Genomic DNA, 24,260 nt, shown 5'->3' with positions numbered 1-24,260 from the left:
ACTTGCAAGATTTGCTTGTAGTTTCTCAAGCTCGTCAATGAGTGGCTTGGAGTCTAACCACGATTGCATAGCATTGTCCTTAGCTCTATGCAATTCTTCTTTGATATCAATTAATTCTGCCATTTTTGTCTCAGTATCACGAGGCTGCTCCTTCAATTCCCCTGTTTTGTACATGGAGCTCTCTCCTGTTTCTTCATCGTACGCCTCCATTATTTCTTGAAGTAAAAATGATATTCGCTAGCTAGCTCATTACTTTTTTCCAATTTATTGCTGTTCTTGATTGATGGGTATCCATCAATATCAATATATAAACATTCTCTGAAGCGGACTGAAATGGACAACCTAAATTCCTAGGAGAGTTCTCCTTGATTTCATCATCATATTTGTGAGGAAAATGTCGTATCTAAGAGTTTTGATGTGCATTCTGCCGAATCGCATATATTTATTGGCTTAATATTTCTATTTTTCTATTCAAGTTCCAGGGTGGAAATGACACATTGATCTCTGGCAATTCATCATCAGTCAAAAGCAAGAACCAAGAAGGAATTTTTTTTTTTTTTTAAATTTTTAATCCAAGGTAGGAAATTTCAACAACCATGGTCTCTATACATGCAATACAAGAACGGAACAGAAAGACGATTCCCGAAGAATAGCTTTCTCAGCCAATATTAATTATGAGCTACCCAATTACAATCTTGATGCACAAAAACAAAGGAAGACTGAGAGCGGAGCAGATCAGACATAAGCAAGAAGTATCAAAGATCATGCTAGTGATGGAGGAGTGAGGATAGATTTTGCCTGCAGGCTGCACCTGCATCTATATATAATGTTCTTTGCATAATAATGTTGGAAAAACCATGTCTTGTGATTCTCCTTCAAATATGGTGTGGCTGAACAGAATCACTTGGAAGTCATTGAGTTGCCATCGTTGATTAGTGGATTATTTTTCGTAACCAAAAATACCTGTTCATGGTGGACTGATAAGAATTTCCTTTGATTAAGTTCAATGTTCAAGTTTGTTCAATTTACTAATTTAATTAGGAGTATGTAAGTGTAAACAGTCAATGAAAAAATAAAATTAAAAAAGGATGATATCCAAATAAGTAGAGCTAGATAATGAGTTTGAAGCCATTCATTTCGTCTATCTATTCTATTCTCAAAAGGGTAATTGCATTTCACAGTACATTATGTTGATGATTTTTTTGTTTTTGGTTAAAAATCATTGTCTGATTTTATCAGGCTATAATCATCGCAGATCATAAACTTGCTCTGCTGATGGTTAATACTGCTATTTCAACTTACTGTTATCATTGATACTCTCCTGGAACCAATCAACTTAGTTATGAAACTTGCTCTGATAGTATTAAATAGTCTTACAGACTGTTTCTCTGTTGAATTATCATCTTTGCTGATGTTTAATTTATATGGTCTGGACATCCATTTATTTGCTGATTATAGCACATTTGCTATGCTGTAGAGAGGTAGATTACTATTATAGATTGATTAATAGAAATTTGTGTTTTGGCATGTCCAAAATGCTTTAAATATTATAAGAATTATCACTTGCTCAAATTCACTGTAAGTGCAGGGAGGTCCAGAAAGCCCTGATCAACTTTATCAACTTAGTACATCTGCTTTGCAAAGAATTGCTAGGAAGCATAGAGGTATGCTATTAGTGATCATTTCTCATCCATTGTTTTTCACAAGGATATTTTGCAGAATTCTATATTGTTGTGTGCTCTCATTTCAGGAGAGCGAGTAGTTGTGGTTACTCATGGGGGTGTACTACGTCTCATTTCACAAGGATCTTTTTCACAAGGATCTTAATCAACCCGTCTCTATTATACAGGTGAGCTTGCCCAAATAATAAGCCCGCAGGGAAAGTATTGAACATGTCGATTAATGTTTTTCATTTATTCGATGGGGACAAATGGACTGTAAAACTTTGGGGTGATGTTAGCCATCTTGATCAAACAGAATATCTGGCATCTGGTTTTGGTGAGGATAGAACTTCTGGTTAGTTTTTTCGGTCTGATGCAGTGCTTCTGAATGCTTTGCAATTAATTCAGTGCTCCAAGTAAATGGAATGCGGTAACTAGAAGAGGAGGAAGGACACATTCTGTCTAAGGGACTATTTTCTCATGATTCTTTACCTATATGACTCTGATCTGTTCTAACATTTATTAACTGAAACAGCACTATTTTTTTGGCCTAAATAAATGTGAAAGTATTACCTCGTCTTGATGCGAGGATTATTAATCTGAATGGAAATGCTTTTGTATCGATTTGATACAGTGACGAAATTGAATTGACCATGGTTTTCTGAATGTAATATCATGTTGATAGATGTCTTTTTGAGAGTAGTTAGGATTTCACCCTTGATTTCTAGTTGCTTAACAGAAACAAGCAAAAAGAGGTTGATTAAGATATTCTTTTTGGCATGAAAAATCAGTGGTTGAAGTTGAATGATAGAGACGGGTCACCTGCACATCTTCATGGCAGCCAGGGATATTAGACCTGGCTGCTAGGCCCGTTACGGGTCAGAATTGGTAGTTCCAGTTCAATGTTCAAGGGGACCAGAACCGAATTGCAGGATCTCCAAGTTCTGGTTCTGGTTTGATCAAATCCAATGTTTTAATTTTTTTTTTCTACATTTGTTTCTAAAAAGAAAATTTTGGATTTGGCTCGAAATCAAACCAGCCAATTCTGATACAATTTAAAGTTAATTTTGATTAATTTAGTTTGATCAGTTTTGCATCCTGTCCTGATTTCAAATTGAACTGATTCTGAACCGACTCTTGGCCAGATCTTAAGATGATGATATTCCAAGCATAAGATATGACTGAAAATGAGTTGTTATTTTCTCAGATTGTCTGGTTTTATTTGGTTCATGCGTCTATTAAGTAGATGCTAGGAATCCACAAGCAGATCATACTAATGCCATGTCTCATTCGTCATCTGCCCCCAGCATGTTACCAAAGAGCCATCGATATTAGAGATTATCCATGTTCGTCAGAATTTCAAGAGCTTTTTTTTGTTATAGAATTTCGGGTAAGATTCAAATTCACAACCTTATAATTTAAAAAATGATTTTAATATCATTAAATTAATACATATAGATAGAATTCTGTAAAAGAGTAATAATGGGACATTTGACTACTAATTGATTTAGTTCCTAAGTATTGAATTATTTAGCCACGAATCAACGCCCTTATATTGGACCTTACTATTTCCAATCCTCATTTTCAGCTTCGATTAAGGCTTTGATTGGTTTAAATTTTTTAGGAAGTAAATTACCCTTGTGAGGGTAAGTAAGTTACTTCTTGAAAAGTGAAAAAAATTATTTCCTTAACTTTTCAGGAAATTGAGATAAAATAAAACTAAATAAGATAGATTTTCACTCTTTTTAAAAACTTGAAATTCATTAATCAAATTACCTCCAACCAAACAAGGCACAAATGTAAACTAATTAAGATATTTGCTTGAAATGCCACAACTTAAATGATGTCGAAAAGGTGAGGCAGGAGATGGTACAAAGCTTTTATGTAATGTTAGCGTGAGATGGACCACAGTGAGCAGTAGCATCTAACCCCATCTCAAATTCTCTCTCTCTCTCTATAGGCAACTGTAATTTGCAAAGCTAAGCATAAAGCATCATGCTCATCAAAGGTGGTGGGACTTTCTGCTTTATTATATGCAATTGCAATGGTAGTTATCCATAAAAATTGGCAGCTTTGCCTTTGTTGCTAGTGATGTTCAGCTTCTCTTTTGCTTTCTTTTCACCACAGTCTTCTCCCTGTATTTCCTTTTGACTTTTGACTTATCAAAAATAACATTTTTTATTTGATTTGTTCATATCCATCTTGTTTAGGTGGTCAAAAAATTTTATATTTTGATTAAAAATGAGAGTATTTACATATTTTTTTTTATTAGTTATTAATGTTTATTTCATAATAAAGAGCACATTTAAGATTGTGGATATTTAACCTGTTTTTTTTTTTAAATATTATTTTAAATATTATTATATAACTTTAATTATTCTTTTTTTTCTTTTCCTTTTAAATATAAACAGAGACACACATATGATTTAATGATAGGACACGCATCTTAATAAAATTATTATAATTTTATAATGATGCGTTAACCTACATAAGCCACACGTATGTATATGTTCTTTCTTTTTTAGAATATTTTCAATACATTTAGGAAAAAAAAATATATATTCTCGTATGTTTGATGTTAGCATGACATCATTATCTTTATGATGATTTTGTTTAAAATTGATTAAATCAATATCTATTTGTAATCTTCAACTATGTAAATAAATGGTGTAAAATCAATGTTGCAAATAATTTTAATCCAACTAATTTAATTATTCTATATGATTTTCTTTGCTCTAGTAGAGCACTTGTGATATCATCATTAATTAAATAATTGCCAAGTTGAGGTCATTCATTACATCAATTGCATGTTTGATTCATGCACTCAGCTTTTTTAAGTAAATTATTTTTTATTCTTATGTTATGTTAAAATTAATATTTAAATTTTTATATTTTAAAAATAAATGTGTCTCTAAATTTTAGTTTTTTCATATATTTTTATCCCTTATTTTATTTTTATTAATTTAATCTTTGAATAAAAAACTAAAATATTAATGATTATAAAAATTAATAAACGAAAGTGTTTATAATAATAAAATTTAATGATTAAATAATGATAATTTAATATAGGAGATATTTAAGTATTTTACTATTTATTAATAGTAAATATTAAAAAAAAGAAATAATAAAAATGTATGATAAAATTAAAATTTAAGAATATATTTATTTATTTTCTAAGGCTTTATTTATTTGATGGAAAATAATTTATATATAGAAAATATTTTTCATAAAAATTATTCTTAAAAAAATATTTTTTATACAAATTATCATGTTAAATTAATGATATGAATTTATATTTAAATATTTTTATATTTTAATAAAGTTATTAAAATTTTTTTAAAAATATAATATTTTCTTAAAAGTTTAATTTTTCTTTTAACCAATAAAATATTTATCATTGATTCATTTTTCTTAGCGCTCAAATTGCTAGAAAATATAATAAACTTTTTTTATGAATTAAACAAAACTTAAAATATAAAAAATTAAATAATAATTAAAAAAAAAAAAAAACCTCCACCTAAAGAGAAAGAAGAAAAGGTCTTTATTCTTTATAGCTTATTCCTTAAAAGTTACCCCAGGCACCAACTTCCATTAGGATTTGGCTTTAAAGGAAGTTGACCCATAAGCAAGGTCATTATCATCATCCATAAACATAAATCTTCTCCTTAAGTGTGACCAAAATCTGACAATCACATTAGACAAACTATCATATCCCTAATAAAATATATTTTCACAATACCCAACCCATTGAGCCTCCCTAATGCTTACAAATTTGCCAAATGGGGATTTTCGTGGGCTCTCTCCATGTTAGATTCTATAATTTGTTTTCATTATGGATATTAAAATAAAAACCATCTAACCTATTACCTATGCTTCAGAAGTCCATTGAAAAACAGAATAAGATTTCGTTTATTAATAGAAAATATTTTTCTATAATTTTTTAGTGTTCAAAATAATACCAATTTTTCAGTCTTTATGAGAGTAGTAAACATAAAAGAAACGGCGCCGCATTCTTTGTACTTTTTGGTTTATATTGACTACTTTTGCCAGAGCTGAAAATTATGTCAACTTCTATTTATCCAAATAAAGAAAAAAAAAATTTGTTCACCTCTTTTCTTCATCCACATAAAAAATATTACAAATCAATCATTATCACCCCACGTGTGAAAATATATGTGGACCGCCTAAGCAAAGGGGCCCACACTTTTGACACAAAACTTGTATTAATTTCATTAATATGCCCGTAACTTTCTTAATTGAATCAATATCACCATTCAAATTAAATTTATATTATAAAAATTCTCTTTTAATTTTAATATCACTAATTGTAATTATTAAAGTTTTATAACAAAATATTTATAAATTTAAAATATTTAATTTAATTATTAAAAATTAAAAAATTTATATATGATAAATAATAAGTAAATGTTTAAATTTATTATATCACTAGGAAATTAACAATGAAATTTTATAGAAAAATTACTTTTTTAACTTTTATAATTTTTAATAAAATAATTATTTAATTTTTTTTATTTTAAAAATTATGCTATTTAAATCTTTATTTTAATTTGTGAATTATTTTTTTATTAATTAATAAATTTTAATATTAATTAAATTAATATTTAATTTTTTATATTATTAAAAATAATTATTTTGTACCTATATTTCAAAAAATGTATTATTTAATATTTTTATAATATTATTAATTAATTAATTAAGTTCATGAAAATAAAATAACTAAATATTAATTTTGATTGATATTAAAATTTATTTGAGTAAGAAAATTTAATAAATAGATTAAAAAGTCAAACGAAATAAGGTATAATGACTAGATTGTATATTTTCAATATATAAAAATTAAATAATAATTTTTTATTATATTATTGATCTTTTAATTTATCGTTATAAAGTTAAATAAAAGAAAAATGAGTAAAAAAAATTATTTTATTTAATTAAGAAAATTTAAAAAATTAAAGATAAATTAATATTATAGTCATTAAAATTTAAGGACAAAATACAGGTATCTCTAATTAATTCACTATTCTGGATCCGGCCTCTATATAATATCAAAATTAATGATTGAATTTTTTAAAATTTAATTAAAATATCTCATTATTTTGTAAAATTAAATTATTTAATTTTTTTATCAAATTTTTAATAAATTTCATTAATTGGAGATAAAATTACCAAAATACCAAAAAAAAACTAGGCGATAAAGGTAAGAGTAAATTACTATCAAATCCTTTTTCAAAATTAATTAATTAGCCCCTTATTCTATAAAATGTTATTGTTTTAGGCTTATCATGTGAGAGCATTTTCAGAATAAAAAGATAATCTCTTTCTTCTTAGTGATGATACGTACCGCGGACTAATGAAATCTTTCAAAAATATTGGATAACAGGATCAAATTATTTGATTTTTACAAAATAAAAGATCATTTTAATTGAATTTAAAAAAAAAATTAATTAATTAATTTTGTGTTTCTCTTTTATCGCCATCCGATGTCTATCTTTTTTCTCTCTCTCCTAAGCAGAGAGGAGAGACGAGCCTCCATTCCTGTAAACCCAAAATCCTTTTCCTTCTTTTCTTAAGTTTCTTCTTCTTTTTCAAATTGGGAAATGAAAAATTAACTCGAAGCCGGCGATTCAATTTGATTCGATTCAATGTACAATGCTCTGAGCTTTCAGGAATCGGAAATCAAAATTTTTCTTTAACAGATTTCTCTGTGTGTTTGGGGAGGCTGAAGGATGGGTCTCTGCAACTCCAAACCATCTCCAAACCCTTGCACTTTTGCATCTCCTGTGCCGGACACTAGAATCGCCGATGTTCGAGCTAATGATAATTCTATTCCGCCCAAGGATGTGCCTAAATCAGATTTGGCCGCCGGAAATGGAGGGGAAAACCACAACGAGGAAGAGAAGGAGAAAACTGGAAAGAATGAGAAAACGGTATTAGAGAGTGTTAAGAAGTCGCCGTTTTTCCAGTTTTATAGTCCCAGTCCTGCGCACTACTTCTTCTCCAAGAAGTCGTCGGCGGGGAGGTCGCCGGCGACAAATGCGGCCAGTGCGAACTCCACGCCTAAGCGTTTCTTCAAGAGGCCGTTCCCCCCGCCGTCCCCTGCCAAGCATATACGCGCTGTACTGGCACGGCGGCATGGATCAGTTAAGCCGAATGAGGCTGCCATTCTGGAGGGAAGCGAGGCGGAAGTAACCGGGCTTGATAAGAGCTTTGGATTTTCCAAGCATTTTGGAAGCAAGTATGAGCTGGGAGACGAGGTTGGGAGAGGACACTTTGGGTACACTTGTCAGGCTAAGTTTAAGAAGGGCGACCTTAAAGGGCAGCAGGTTGCGGTCAAAGTCATCCCCAAAGCGAAGGTATGCTTTGTGGTTTTGATTTTGTTGGAGAATTGACCTCAAATCTCTTGGTTCCCTAGTCAACCGTGAGTGATCTCTTGTCACTTAGTCATGGTTTGCTTCTGATTTTGGCATTTTGGGGTTGGATCCGTTATCATATTTCTTTGGTGCTCTTATTCAATGCACATTCACGTTGGACCAGTTTTGGAGTATGAGGTTGTGATGAGAGCCCATGAGAATCGGAGTTTATATGCATATGCTTATCCGATTGATTGGTTTTATGTCAAATTAATTGGGTCTTGCTTCATAAGTTATCGTTTGATTAGCGATTGGAAAAGGTGACGGGGAAAATATTTTGTCCATTGATGGTTGATCTGGTTTCTTTTTTAGTTTTAAGCTTTATGAAATTTGGAGCTTTCTCAATTGAAGTTAAACTCGTGCATGGAATAACTTGATCGATAGGTGGCTGGATTTTTAATGTGTAAAACTTTTTTTTTTATTTTTTTTTAGAATTTTCTTGGGTGAAATTGGATTGAATTTTGTAGTTATATATTTGGTGATAATATTTTTGGTTTCTAGGTCTCTGTTGATTAGGTTTTCACTGTATGAACTTAGGAACGATGGTCTGTCTTCTGTGTTTTTTCTGTAGTTTAACTAGACTTGTTGTAGTCCTTTCCTTTTTGGCTGGACATTGGTGTTAGATATTTGTGGCCAAAAGATCTTTGGTTGGGCAATTGTGACAAGATATGGGTTTGAAATGTGGAAAAACTCTCTGCCAAGGCAAAGCAAGGGAAATATTGTGTCCAATAGACAATCCTCCTCCAACCCTCATAAAGTTGGAAGCCTTGTACACTGAGGATGCCTAGTGTTAGATATTTAGCCCTCATAAGTTCCATTGTCTTATTTTGTCAATCGTCTTCTGGAAGTGAGCCAACTTCTGCTCCAGTGTTGCTTTTTTTTTTGGGTTTCTGTTTGTAATTTTTTTTCACCATTGTGCCTGTTCTATGTATTTTTTATTATGTTTATGCATTTTGCAAGTATAACCTTTTTTCCTTGTGCTTCGGCTAGAACTAGGTCTGTAACATATTTTTCGTTGCTCTACAAGCCATTCTTTGGTATTATTGTTTTCAGATTGTGTAACTGTTTTTGCATATTGTGATTTTCATTTATGTTGTTAGATGACCACAGCCATAGCCATTGAAGATGTGAGAAGGGAGGTCAAGATATTACGAGCATTAACAGGACATAACAATCTAGTACAATTTTATGATGCATATGAAGACCATGATAATGTCTATATAGTGATGGAGTAAGTTCTAAGTTTACACAACGTTCTTTTGAATTAGATGCCACTGTTATTATTATATCACAAGGACAAGAATAGTGTCCTCTGATTTCTCTTTACCATGGCTATTCCTGGCATCCATAATGATGGTCTTTTATAAATTTTCTTCTCTTTTGCAGGTTATGTGAAGGAGGGGAACTCTTGGATAGAATACTTTCAAGGTATCCTTTGTCTTTAATAGCTAATTAATGTTCAGTTAAATCGTTTAGAGTGGAGAAAGAGAATCCATATAGCCGACCCCAAATTTTTAGGATAAAGGCTTAGTTGAGTTGAGTTGAGTTGAGTTGAGTTGAGTTGAGTTGAGTTGAGCTAATTAATGTTCAGTTAGAATGTCCGTTTCTTTCATTCTGAAACATCTTTATTTACAAAGTTGTTACTGATGGACCAAAGAAAGAAAAATTATGGAGAAGTTGACTGATACTGCAGGGGTGGAAAATATACAGAGGATGATGCAAAAGCTGTCCTAATACAGATATTAAATGTTGTTGCATTTTGCCACCTTCAGGGTGTGGTGCACCGAGATCTTAAACCTGAGGTAAACGTATTCTCATTTTATTTGACTTGTGTGTGTAGTGGGATGAAAACTGTCTATGCATCTTCTATTGAGAGTCTTATTGGTGGACATTGGCAATATTTTGGGAGGCCTCATGGCTAGGACTTGAGAGACCCTTCCTGCTAAAATCTTAGGATTTTTCTTTCCTTATTGTAGTTGGGACCATATTACTGAAAACTGAGCACCTGGATCTGATTGCATGATAAAGATCAGTGTTCATTTATCATGGATTTTTAATTACCATGGACATGTTGCCTATATGCCTGTAAGAAGCCCTAGTTGTTTTCTTTTGAAAGTTACAAGTGTGATATAGGCTTGCCTTCCTTAAAGATAGAGGTGTCTAAAAGTTCTGCTTGGCTTTGTTCAACTTGCATCTCCATTTCATGCTTTATTTGGAGCTAGGTTCAATGTGAGGCATGATCAGAGGAAAGCGGCACATCTGATGCCATCTCTGGTATTTTGGTAGGTGTGCCATTTTTATTTAGTTACCTGAATGCAAATAGTAAAAGGGCAGGGTGAATGACCTGACTGAAATTGGCCGCGTTCAAATTTATTTCTGAGAACAATTTGGTAATTTGACTGCATATTTTCTCACTGCATGTGGTATATGTAATTTCTTTTGTCATTCATGTATTCTTATCTAAGTGTAGCTACTTGCTAGATCAGAATTTCCTCTTCACTTCAAAGGACGAAAACTCGCTATTGAAGGCTATAGATTTTGGCTTATCAGATTTTGTTAGGCCAGGTTTGTTCCCACTCTGAATGCTGTTTTTGTCTGTTGGCCACATGTTAGTTGTTTTGAAAATTGGTCAATAGGTTGGTTTCTAATGTGTTATCTCAATTTGCAGATGAAAGACTGAATGACATTGTTGGTAGTGCATACTATGTAGCACCTGAGGTTCTACATAGATCTTATGGTATAGAGGCTGATGTCTGGAGTATAGGTGTGATTGCATATATTCTTTTGTGTGGTAGCCGTCCTTTTTGGGCCCGGACTGAATCTGGGATCTTTCGGGCTGTTCTAAAAGCTGATCCAAGTTTTGATGAGGTGCCTTGGCCTTCTCTATCTTTTGAGGCAAAAGACTTTGTCAGGCGCCTATTAAATAAAGACCAAAGAAAAAGATTGACTGCTGCCCAAGCCCTATGTGAGTGCTATGACTGCAGTCATGCTTTTCGTCTATTTTTTTAATATTCTGAAGTAGTAGTCATTATTATTTGTTGCAGGCCATCCCTGGATTAGAAGTTCTATTGAGGTCAAGGTGCCTTTGGATATTCTAATATTTAAACTCATGAAGGCTTATATGCGTTCTTCATCTCTTCGGAAAGCTGCTTTAAGGGTGTGTATCCGATGCTGTTCACCAATGAGATAATCTTTTATTTGTGTTGCTGCCATGGACATTTCTTAAAAGTATAATCAATTGTCATAACAAGTCTGTAAATAAAATAGAGAAACTAAGCCCCATTTATAGTGTTTAAAATCCCAATTACGTTAGGATTCTAGGAATCCTAAATCAACCCTAATTAGGAATACTAAAATAAACTACTGAACTGTAACTTTCCCTAAAATACGTAGTCTTATAATCTCTAGGATTTCCTACATCAATATCATTTCTTTTAAAGATCTATTCAACTTCTTTCATTACTATTACTATTATTATTATTACTTTTATTTTATTGTTTCCTATCATTTTTCTTTTATATTAGTTATGCCACTTTCCTGTCATTTTGTTTGTGAAGTTGTGATGGTGTCAATAAGGGTTGCTGCAAGCAAGGTCACCTTTGCTGGATCACTTATTTTTGGCATGTGTAATGCATATTTAAAATTGAAAATACATGGCTAGAGGAAGAGAATTGCCTTCCAGAAGTTTGTTTGCACGCCTTGATTTTGAATTGTACAATTACAAACACAACACCCCCCCCTCCCCCCCCACCCCAACAAATCCCCCACCCTTTTTCCCCTTGACCTCTTACTGTGTAAAATCACCTTGGTACTGGCAGTATAATGACTCACATTGGCTTAATAAATGCATCTTAGATGTTATGTTTTCAAACAGTAAGTGTCAGAAAAAGTAGTGGTTTATACCAAGAATTTTAATAAAAAATGGTATTTCAAAGACAAAGTGCCCCAATTCATGTTTTTAAATATCGTTGATTGTGTACCATATAGGATGATAATGGATTTTGAGGGGACCAATATGATATTGGCTGTTTCATGTACTGTGAGTAAGAACTCACAGAGAAATGGTTCTGTATGGGTCTGAAATGGGTGTAACGGGCAATATGCAATGTGACTTATCGGCTGATCTGTGGAAAATCTGAAATTATTGCCTTGTTTTCCTGTTTTTTAGTGTCGTTTGTCCTTGGGCAAAGACTGATGCAATTAAAAAAGAAGAAATTCCTACTTTTCTTGAGAATGGTGGCAGTCTTTGGTTCTGTTGATATGGAAAGGAAGGGGGGGGGGGGGGGGGGGTGGTTTGTGGTTACCTAGGCTGCTGGGCGAACTGTTGAAGGGAGGAAATTCCAGAAGGGTTTGTTTTTTTTTCAATTGTAAATATCAGCAACGACTAGAGGAGGAGGACTAGGGAGAGAGAGAGAGAGAGAATGTGCCTTTTTCTTTTAAGTTACCTTTTAAAGACCCAAGTATATAATATGGGCTGTGGTTTTATTTTTTAGTTTTTAACTTAATGCATACTGGACTTTATATATATATATATATGTTAGTCTCACATGTAAGTATACAAATTTTATTTATTTTTTAAATATTAGTTATTTTAAAAATTTACTCTTTTTTTATTCAGAGTAACTTTTTAAAATTATGCGTTTGACCCTTTTTTTTTTTCCACTACAAATCATTGGATATACAATATTGTGATGATGTTTAGTTCGATCCTTGATTAATGTTGATTTTAGTCATTTTGCTAATGGTCTAAAAAATACATGGCACCATTGGCTGATTTGGTCCGTTTCAGACTGATTCAATCCGATTTCATTAAGCTGTTTCCGATTTCAGAACGATTCCCGATCCTTTTATCTGATATATTCTTTCTGATTACGTTCAGAGGTTTTCACTAAATGAATTTCTTGCTGCTCACTGATTTTTCTTTTAGGTCTTGTATTTCCTAGATTAAAACTATTTCTAGACTGCCATTATTTTTGGTTCTCTGTTCATTTTGGCTCTGTCTTATTTTATCTCATTTCTTTGTTGGCATTGTTGCAGGCTTTATCTAAAACATTGACAGTTGATGAGTTATATTATTTGAAGGAGCAATTTACACTGTTGGAACCAAACAAAAATGGCACTATAAGCTTAGAAAATATCAAAACGGTTGGCTGCTACCACAAATTTTGAAGTTCTCTTACCCATTTTTCTGTGATTATGCTTACTCTTTCTCTATGATTAGGCCTTGATGAAAAATGCAACTGATGCTATGAGGGATTCGCACATTCCTGATTTTCTAGCCTCTGTAGGTGCTTCGACTCTGATGCTTATTTTAGTAATTCATTATTTGTTTTTCAACTTTTCAATTGTAATTACCTGCACTTGTTCTTGTTTTTTGTAGCTTAATGCCCTTCAATACAGAAGGATGGATTTTGAGGAATTTTGTGCAGCTGCGTTAAGTGTCCATCAACTAGAGACTCTCGATAGATGGGAGCAACATGCTCATTGTGCCTATGAACTTTTCGAGAAGGATGGTAACAGGGCCATTGTGATTGAGGAACTGGCATCGGTATGATCTTTATATCCTTTTGAAACTAGTAGCATATTTTGCATGTAAACATGTGGATGGTTGCTGTTTTAAGCAGAAAAATCCTTGGTTAGGATTCAGCTTGCAAGTGCATGAGCATTAAATTGTGGCTGTGGGTTTCAACCCCTTGTTTGACATTTTTAGGTGTTTGTATTGTTTGAATACTTTTAGTCTTGTGTGACATTGAAGGATTTTGACATGTTTTATGTAAACTTGTAGAACCTGTGTACATCAACATTCTTTTAGACTGCATATGAATTTAACAAATAGACTGGTGGTTCCTAATTTTGAAGGGAGTATTGCTTAAAGTTTGATGGCAGAGGTGCAAATATTGTCTGATTTTGCAGTTAATTAGTCATAAATGAACAGAGACCAAACTCAGAATTAATTCAAATCTGCATTCCATTTGTTTGGAGCTTCAGTTCATTATCTGTGTGGTTATTGACTTCTAAGTTTTTGTTTAATTTTACCTAGTAGTAATATTCTTTGATAACTGTTATTCTGCTATGCTTCTGCTGACTATTCTATTATTCTATCAACTTTCTTCTATTTGCTAATGACTTCTTGATTTGGGGTGTGTGTGTGTGTGTGGTATTTTTCAGGAACTCGGCCTTAGCCCTTCTGTCCCTGTGCATGCTATTCTCCATGATTGGATCAGGCACACTGATGGAAAGTTGAGTTTCCTTGGATTTGTAAAATTGTTGCATGGTGTTTCTAGCCGGAACCTTGCAAAAGCTCAATAGAAGTTTATAAACTAATGCAGAAGCTCCAAAAGACTTGGTGGATGCCTCAAGCTGTGTATTGACCAATGAAAAACAGAGAGAGAAGCACTTTAAGAGCGATTCTCAGGCCTGAAAATGAAGTTATAATTTACTGCCACTGTAACCATGGTGCAGTAAATTGAGTTTGGACAAGTTTCCTCTGTGGCACAACCTTGTATACTCTCAAGGGCCATCGTGCTCTACTTGTTGTGATGAAAAGCTTTAGGTATTTATGATTTTTCATCACTGTAAAGCTGTGTAGTTAAGTGTGTTTTTTTGCAGGTGAGATTATTTCTCAGGCTGGTTGGCGGACACTCGATGTTCTTACATGATAGACTCGGGCTGACAGGCCCGTGATTGAATTATTATACTATACTAAAAGAGGACTCACTTTTAATGTAGATACCTCTTTGCCCCTCTTTTTTTATTTTATATTTTTTATTTTGCTCAAATTATAATCATCTTTTTACAGATTACTTTCTCTAACTGCGTCCTTTTATATTTTCCTAGACAGTTAGAGATTTTATGCATTTTTTTAATATATATATATATATATTATTTTTTCGTTTCAAATTTTTATTTTAATTTCAATAACTTATAAATTATTTAATAATCATTGTTTTCATTGAGAGAATTTTGAAATAATATTTTTCAATAAAATGTCATTCACTTCTGTAATAACAATGTCGTAATCTTACCTATGGTGATTTTTATTTTCTGTGTTTTTTTTAAAATTTTATTTTTTACTTTTTTTTTTAGTTTTTATATGATATATAATGAAATCTTATGGCATGTTGTTTCGCTTCTTTTTTTAATTAGTTAAATATTTTTAATTAGAAGAAACACTATTACCATCAATTTTTTTATTTGAGTTTTGTTTTATTAAATAAGTTTTCAAATAATAAAAAATAAAATAAAAAAATAATTAAAATTTAAATTAATAAAATAATTAAAATTATATTTATTTTAAAATTTTAAATTAAAAAAATTAATAATAAAAAATTTTAACATAATAAAAAAAAAATAAAATTAAAAAAATAAAAAAAAAAAAAAAAAAAAAAAAAAAAAAAAAAAACTTAAATAAAAAAATCAAAAAAACTCTCTCTCCTCACCTCCTCCTCCTCCCTTCCCTCTTTTCTATCCTCTCCTCTCTTTCCTCTTTTCCTTTTTTTCTCCCTCCTTAGCATCCCACAGACGAAGGTATCGCCGACAGCGCGAGAGAGAGCAAGGAGAGAGAAAAGAAGAAGAAGAGAGGAGAGAGAGAGAAGAGAGAAGAAGAGAGAGAAGAGAAAGAGAGGGAGAGAGGAGAGAGAGGAGAGAAGGAGAGGACTCGCAAGATGCCCAGCCGGTGAGATGGCTCCTCAAGTGGAGCAAGATGATGAACTTTTGGAGAGAGGAGGAAGAAAAAAGGGACGAGGTAAGAGGACCAAGAGAGGAGAGAACCGAGGAGAGAAAAAGAGGAAACGAATCAGATGTCGGAAGAAAGGGCGCGGAGGCGGCGAGAGATCGGAGAATGGGGATCTTCGCTCACACGGACCGTTTGAAAAAATCGGATAGACGAGATCGGATAAGAGATGAGATTTTTTTTGAAACCCCGAAAGAAAAATTTATAATTAAATTTTTTTTAATTATTTTTTTTTTTTTTTATTTATTAAAAAAATTTAAAGATAATGGATAATTAATAGGCGCATTTATTAAATTTTTTTTAGATTGGGATTTCCGGGATATGTGGCGATGACCGATTCAAGACCGCATTTGAGGCGTTAATCACGCCCATCGGCAATAGGCATTAATATTGTTAAGATTAGCATACAATATTTGAACTCAGGATTTCGAATATTAGTCAATTAATATATAATTAAATAAATTTCAAAAAATATTTAGAAAAAAAAAATAAAATTAATATAATTTTAAAAATAAAAAATTAAAATATTAAAAAATTTTAAATTTTTTTTTTTTTTTTTTTAAATTTTAAAATTTTAAATTTTTAAAAAATGTTTTTTTTAAATTTTGTAAATAATTTTTTATTTTTGAGTATTGTAATTTTTATAGATTTAGGATTTGTGGATTGTGTTTATTGTTTGATTTGTTTTGTGTGTGATTGTGTTTGTGCTTGTTGATTTAGATTTTAGTGATTGTGTATAGTTGGATTTTTTATAGTATTTAGAGGTCTTGTTATAAGGGTAAAATGCCTATTTTTCTTAACTTATTACTATTCTTAAATAATTTAAATTATTAATTTTCTATTTTATTTTTTTATTATAATTATTAAATTTTTTATAATCAATATTTTGAAATATCGATTATTTTTAAATTTAATAATTAATAATGTTATATAATAATATAATTTTATCCATACATCATAAATATTTATATTATTATATTATATCATACATTATGCATATATATTTATATATTATTATTATTGCCATTTATAGTGTTGTGCATGTATTTGTATAATTTGATATGTTGTGTTGTGTATGTGGTTGTGTGCAGGTATGTGTGTGATGTGGTGTGTATGGTGTGGACTATGGTGAGCGGTGAGATGGAGAGGATGTGTATCTTTCTAGACTTCTGGCTTTGGACCTTTTTGTTGAGATTTGGTTTTGGAAGTTTTGGACCTGAAGTGTTATTTCAGTTGAAGTCCGAGAAGAAGAGATTAGAGCGAAATTGAATTATAAGATATATATATATAATTGACCCTATATATATGAATGAGTGTATTGAGATGTTATGTAAAAATTATTTTTTGATGTTATGATGTGCTTATGTTGTTTATTTTTGTTTTTTTTGCATAGATTTATTTTATATTTATAAGTTATATTATTATTGTTTTAATATTTATTTTTTTTTTCAAACTTTTTTTCTTCCTTTTTTTTTTTTTTTTTTTTTTGTTTGTTTTGTTGTTTTTTTTTTTTTGTTTTCTATTTTTTTTTTTTTTTTTTATTAATTTTTTTTTAATTTTTTTCTCTAAATTTAAATGTGTTACTAATATTAATAGAGTTGTTAATAATTGTTGTTAATTTTAATAATTTAAAATTTAATAAATAAATAAATAAATTGTATTATATTTAAAAATTAAATAAAAAGGGAAAAATAGCTTTGGCCTTTTTTTTTTTTTTTTTTTTTTGAAAATTTTTAAATGTTGAAAAAAAAAAAAATATAATATGATTTTTTATATTTTATATGCATATATAGACTAAAAATTGTATATGAATTTGAATTTGATGAGGAATTAGTAGCTTTACTACGATCTTCTTTTTTTTAAGTCGAGGTCCCTCCTAGTGTCGGTCCGGCCCATAGGTTGGATCGAGACATCAAAATTTTTATTTATTTATTACAAGTTTCAAACAACTTGTCAATCAATTCAAATTATTTTTTTAGTATTTTATTTTTTTATTATTATTTTAATCATTCAATTTGCATTAATTATTATTATTAAATTAATTTTAATAAAATTTTATTTTATATGATAAATGTAAATCTCATTTTATATAACATTATATTAATGAAAAATTAGACTTTCATCTCATTATAAGAAAGAAAATATAATAACAATAAATTGTTAATCTATTTTAACAATTTTTTTTCTATAAAAACTACTTTACTTCTGATATATATATATATATTCAGTTAGTTCGATTATAATCTATTATAATTCACAAATGAATAAATATTTTAGACTGAATAAGAGTATTCAATAATATTAATTATTTTAATAATTTTTAATTATTTTATTAATAATTAATAATTAAATATTAATTATTGGTGTTTAGCTATTCACATAGTGATTTGAAGCAGCAAGTTCACATAGAGATTTAAGATAGAAACATTCAATGAAAAATAGTTATTAAATATAAAATAGTTATAATACTTTCTTAATTTTTAAAAGTTAGGATGAGTAATATTTTATAAATCACTCTTTTTATCTACTAATATAAAAATTATATTACTAAAAAATATAAATAAAAAAAAATATTTTAAAACACATTCAATTTTATTTTTTTAACATTTGATATCTGAATTTTATAAAAATAAAATTATCAAACCTCATGTATACACGTGACTTACATGCACTTTTGTTACACTTTTATAAAATTTAAAAATTTAATAATTATATTTTTATAAAATTCAGATATTCTTTCATAAAATTTAGGTGTTAAATGATGACCAAGTAAAGTGATATTTTAATAAAGATAATGAGAAAATTAAAAATTATCTAAAAGAAATAAAATTTTATATTATTTAAAAATTATAAATCCATCAATGAAAAAGGAATATAAAGTAGAAAGAAAAACAAAAGGTACAAGGATTGTGTGTCCAAAATCAGAACACGAAGTCTTTAAATTATCCATGCAAACTCTGCGCCCTTTCTGCCGCAAAGCTAATGCATGGTGGGCCATTTTCCACTACATATGTATCTAATTCAAGCAGATTCATATCATCAGAAGCCAACAAATTTGACAAATACCCATAACAATAATAATGATGATCACGAAACCAAAGTCTTTATATACACTTCAATATCAGAAATTAAATCATATACAGCCAAAATCAAATCACCCTTGTCTTCCAATTCTATATATAAGTACTCCAAACCCAAAAGGATTATTAAATAATAATAATAAAAAAAAAAACCCTTTTCAACTCTGACCACTTGGAGGGTAGTATAGGACAGGAATGGCTGCATCCTCCAAGTTTATTGAATTGAAACAGAGGGCATGGAATAAAACAGAAAATAGTGTTGGTGGAAAAGAAGTAGATAACCCTTTTAAACAAGTAGAGGGTTTATGAGATTTAGCAGATTGAAAATAGTGAAAGGGTATATTGAAGGAGTTTATTAGTAGTATCAGGGGATGGAATTGGAGGGCCGTAGGTCGATTTCTTGTGTCCAAGCGGTTCGGTCCTGAACATGCAAGTGCCAGTAGGTTTGAGCTAGCGAGTCTGGGTCCATCACCACCCCTCCATGCATATTTTGCTGTTGTTCCCCAACTGAAGTCCTCTGTGAGGTTGATGGTCCCCTGCAATTTGCCAATTTGCCTTCTCTTTCATTAATTGCTCATCATTGGTTTTTTCCTCCTCCTTTTTCTTAACAACTATATTCACTCCATTATCAAGTTTTCATTATCTTTTCTTTTTGTAATTGCCAAGTTGACTAATTCATTCCTACATGAAAGGATATAAGCTTTGAACTCAGGCTAAAATTTTCAATAAAAAATTAAGATATTGATTATGTATATATATGTAGTGAGCAGATTCTTTTTTTTTTTTTTTTTCTCTTTCTTTTTCAGGGTGAAGATGACAAGTAGCTAGATCCTTTTTAAAGAAAGGAAAATATATGAACAAGAACTTACCCGCGTGGGCCAACCACACCATCGATGATAACATGGGCGATGTGCACTCCCAGAGGCTGGAACTCCCTAGCTAGGCATTGTGATAGAGCTCTCAAAGCAAACTTGCCACAGCCTGTTCTTCAAAAGAAATGGGGGAAAAGAACATTGTTAGATACAAGGGTTTTCCAAGGTGAATCTTTTCAACATCCAATTTTAGATTCAGTACTCATCAAGAGTTTTTTACATAGTTCAGAGAAACCAGAAAAGCCATTTAGAGAAGCTGAACATCCAGTGAATAGAATTGTCCCCTTTCCTCTCTCCACCATGCCTGGAATTACCTGCAGATTCCATTTTGACAAGAGTAACCATACATACAATACCCAATAAATACTAATTAGCACTTGATCATCCCAGAGAATATCTGAAACCCAGGAGAATTAAGAGGGAAAACTTGAAAGAAAATGAGAGAAAGTACCTGCTGGGAGCAAAGAAGGGCACCCACGGAGGAGACGGCAAGGGACTTCTCGAAGGAGTCGATGCGAATATCAGTGAAATTGGTTGGTAGCCAAGAACCTGGCTGATACGCATTATAGACAAGAACTTCTACAAAGCCCAGTGAAAGAACACCTTCAAATGCTTCTCTTACACTTCTTGAGTCTGAGCAGTCTATCCTTATAGCAAACACTTGAGCTTTCTCTTCCCTCGCTATCTCTTCTGCGAATCTCGATAATCTCCCTACAAAATACCCCCTAATTAGCCCTAAAATTACACTTTAAGATTAACCGCAACATATTTAATTTCTTTCCTAATTACAGCTTGAACTCAAACTCTCTTCATTTCCTCTGGAAGATTACAGACAGAGAAAAAAAAAAAAAACAGAAAAGAAAGAACAGAAATGAAAAGAGACAAAAAAAAAAAATCATCAAAACCCATCAACAATCTCAATCTCTACTTAGCTCTATATACTCGTTTTATTTATCCTATCTAAGAAGCTGTCGTGGTGTGGAGATAGGAGAGAACGGTTACCTAAGTCGCGGGAAAGGATGGCCACAGCGTAGCCTTCATGGGCAAACTTGCTAGCAATGGATCGGCCAAGCTTTGGACCCACGCCCACAATGGCAGCAATGCCTTTTGGGGTGGCGGAGATGGCCATGCTCCGCATCTTGGCTGAACCAAATTTACTTTCCTGTCGCTGAATGAAATAATGCAAGCTTCCAAAAAGAACCCAAATTCTTGAATAGTTGGAGGAGTACTTAGAATTTCTTGGAGAAGAAAATTGAGTGATTTGTGGAAAGAAAAAGAAAAAAGGAAAAAAGAGAGAAACGATGAATGGGAAGTAGACTCCTGTACTGTAGTTCTACAATAACAATCTTCTAGTTCTTGTGGATATCTAAGTCGCTGCCTCCTTGTCAACAGGCAATTTTTTGTTAAGTGTTGCCTCCTTATAATTATTATAATCTCTCTCTTTCTCTCTCATCTTCCACAAGTGATCTCTTTCTCCTCATGAAACTGTCAACTTGTCATGGCTTATATCTGCAAGATTTTGGCCTTCTATCTGGAAAATTGCATAATTCTTCCTGGTTTCTCTTTTGCCGTTGGTGGTTGAAAAAGATTTTAAGAGAATATATATATATAAGAAAATTATGCCTACATTTTTAATTTTTTCCATTTTCTTCATAATAACTTTCTCATAAATAAATTATTTATAAAAAAATTTTAATTAAATTTTTATATAATTATATTTTATTTTTATTCTTTTAATAAAAATATTTTCAAATTAAAAAAAATAATCATTTGAGTTTGTTTAAAAAAATCTATAATTAATTTTATTTTTTAAAATATTTATGATTAAAAGTATTTTTAAATTAATGTTTATACGTTAAAAATTAAATATTTTTTCAAATAATTTTAAAATTATACTCCAGGATAGTAAAAGAAAAGGGCATAAAAATGATTACAACTTTTCGTCTCAAGGCCATTCAGTCAAGACGAGAAGGCAGGTTCCACTTGCCTTTTGGGATTGGTAGCGGCTGGGTGGGAGCCATATCTTTTCCTTTCCGTTCCTGTCTTATTCACCATAAATAAAGTTGATGTACGGATTCCCTCTGGATTAATAGTGAGTCAATGAAAAATTGTATGTCCAAGAGATTTATTGTACCAAAGGGCTCTTTTCTTCTCGTCTTGTGGTTCACTTTTCCTAAATTTGTGTTTGGATCTGACGAAAGAAAATAAGGGGAGGGAAATAAAAAAATTAATAATAATGAGAGAAATAAATGTTTATTTTTTTTTATTATTTTATAAATATTAAAATTATAATTTTATCTCAAAATTAAGAAATAAAAATTTATATAATATAAAAATATATTTATAATTTTTTTTTTCATTGTTTCTCTATTTTGGAGAAAAGTGGAAGTGGATAGAAAATTTTTATTTTCCTCTCAAAATTTTATTCTCTCTTTATTTTCTATCAATTCAAACACAAAATAATAAAAAATAAAATTATTTTACTCTCAAATTTTTTTTCCCGTGTTATTTTATCTCTATCCAAACAAAATATAAGGCTACACCTTGTATTTTTGCCTTGTGTAATAGTTTTCCTTTGCCTTTTCAAGTGGAAGGAGGCCACCTCCTCCTCCTTTTTAACTAGTGGGTCTCCCTCCCTGCCAATGGATAGAATTGTATATAGGTTTTGATAGTTGGGCAATAAGTGATGATTTGTGAGGGATCCCTAGGCTACTAGTACTGTGAATTTCTTTGATATGCCTTTGTGTTTGCCTGTTTTGGTGTTCTTTGATGATGCTATTGCAGATTACAAATTTGATGGTGCATGATGCGAGGAAAAGTTGTAATGGTGAATCGCCGGATAAAGACTAAAGGATTAGTCTGAAAGGCGCGAATGGGATGCGAATAACAAAATTGTTATTTTTTATACATTTGCTAAAAGTTCTAATGTTTTAGCCTAGGTTAGATTGCTTGAAAGCTTTTGAGACAAGTTTGGAAAGATAAGTTTCTCTAAGCATGGTTGCCGTTTTGCTTCGATGAGGCTTCTCGAATGTTGATTTGAGCATTTTGAATTGTCCTCAGGGTGGAAAGGTTGGCCTGGTGACGACAATGGCACTAAGGGTTTTCTACCCTTTAGAATGTTAGGTTATAGTCTTTCCCAGTCGAATACCCGATGTACCCTAAGATTTACATTTTAGCCTTTGGCCCTCTCCTTATGTGTTGGATATTTGAATTTTCTCAGGACTTGTTTTAGCTTAAACCTTAAGTGTTAAAACTTTGAGTTAGAGTGTGTTGAGAGTTTGGGCTTAGGTCTTTATTATGTAACCTTTCAATTCTCGTGTGGGATCCTCCCTATGTAATGTGCTCTAAGCCTTTTAATTAATGCAATGAAATTTATTTATTGAATAAAAAAAATCAATAAAACTCTCATACAAGTAAATACAATTGTTACTTTTCTTAAAAAATATTTTAAAATTAAAAATAAATTTATCTGTTTAATCATAAACATTTTATATTATTTTAATTTTAAAAATAAATTTAATTTAAATAATTAAATTCCTAAACTAATAATAATAATTCAAATCTTTTTACTCATTATCAATTTTACCTAATCCTTTTAATTTTATTAATTCTTCAATAATTTTTAAAATATTTCATTAATAAACTCCATTTTGATAAAAAAAGTTAATAATTAATAATATATCTAATATAATTGTCTTAATATTAAAATTTTTTCTCTCCCTTTTTCTATTTATATTTTTAACTTGTTATTTTATTACGAATTTAAGGCCTAATAAATAAAAACTCAACAATTTAAACATAAAATAAAGGTGTAAATAATATAAGTAAAAGAAATGTAATTACACAATACATACAAAGGGAGATAAATTAATTAAATTAAATATTTTTTTGTTTGATTTGGTAAAATGAGATTCTATCAATTTGAAAACAATTATTAAAATTGATAAAAAAATGGATTGGTTAATATTAATAATGTAGATAAATATTTAAATTATTTTGGTCAATTAAACCAATTGCTAAAATTGAAATTAATGTGAAAGTTTGTTGATTAAATTGATAAAATTAAAAAAAATTAGATAAAGCTAAAATGTTTAAAAAGCTCTTGATTTTTTTTTTAATCATTTGGTTTAAAATTTATGTATTTAAAACATATTTTAATTTTAATTTTATTGTTTAAAATAATTGATAAATAAAATGAATGTACTTACTTTTTATTTTATTTTTTAAAGAAATGAATAAGTAAGAGTATTTTGAGTTTTAATAGAAAATTTTATTAAATAAATTGATTTTTTTTTTATAAAATTATACCATTTATAATATAAATTCATTTCTTTTTAAAATTACTTTCTTTTAATTAAAAGAATTGAGTTGTATTGATTTTAAACTTTTCAAATGTGAGGGTTGATCAAATAAAATTTAGTTCTTTTAATTTTAGACTTTTTAAATATGCTATATGGTAGTAAAAACTAATGAATTGGGAGCAT

The 24,260-nt window shown here is 30.4% G+C and overlaps 2 protein-coding genes across 3 annotated transcripts; one reads left to right on the top strand and one right to left on the bottom strand.

The window, feature by feature from the left end:
- The first annotated feature begins 7,164 nt into the window (after positions 1-7,164).
- On the top strand, positions 7,165-14,820 carry LOC110656262 (CDPK-related kinase 5). Of its 2 annotated transcripts, XM_021812918.2 has the most exons (11): positions 7,165-8,035; positions 9,193-9,323; positions 9,479-9,520; positions 9,786-9,894; positions 10,579-10,657; positions 10,761-11,057; positions 11,137-11,249; positions 13,130-13,237; positions 13,314-13,376; positions 13,473-13,640; positions 14,261-14,820. In XM_021812918.2, exons 1-11 carry the CDS (start codon positions 7,409-7,411, stop codon positions 14,399-14,401), a joined length of 1,878 nt encoding a protein of 625 aa, XP_021668610.2. In that variant the 5' UTR covers positions 7,165-7,408; the 3' UTR covers positions 14,402-14,820. The 2 variants fall into 2 exon arrangements, with proteins under 2 accessions (XP_021668610.2, XP_021668611.2); XM_021812919.2 differs by lacking the exon at positions 9,786-9,894 and having other exon boundaries at positions 10,563-10,657.
- Positions 14,821-18,878: 4,058 nt separating this feature from the next.
- Positions 18,879-21,357, bottom strand: LOC110659407 (uncharacterized). The gene is made up of 5 exons (XM_058154505.1): positions 20,779-21,357; positions 20,228-20,487; positions 19,997-20,090; positions 19,774-19,885; positions 18,879-19,440 (listed from the first exon to the last, which is right to left on the bottom strand). The coding sequence occupies exons 1-5, from the start codon at positions 20,912-20,914 to the stop codon at positions 19,269-19,271; spliced, it is 774 nt and encodes a 257-aa protein (XP_058010488.1). The 5' UTR covers positions 20,915-21,357; the 3' UTR covers positions 18,879-19,268.
- Positions 21,358-24,260: the final 2,903 nt, after the last annotated feature.

This window comes from Hevea brasiliensis, chromosome 10 (assembly GCF_030052815.1).
Source record: "Hevea brasiliensis isolate MT/VB/25A 57/8 chromosome 10, ASM3005281v1, whole genome shotgun sequence".
Taxonomy (NCBI): domain Eukaryota; kingdom Viridiplantae; phylum Streptophyta; class Magnoliopsida; order Malpighiales; family Euphorbiaceae; genus Hevea; species Hevea brasiliensis.
Note: the sequence above shows the minus strand (reverse complement) of the source record. Positions and strands in the feature narration are given on the sequence as shown.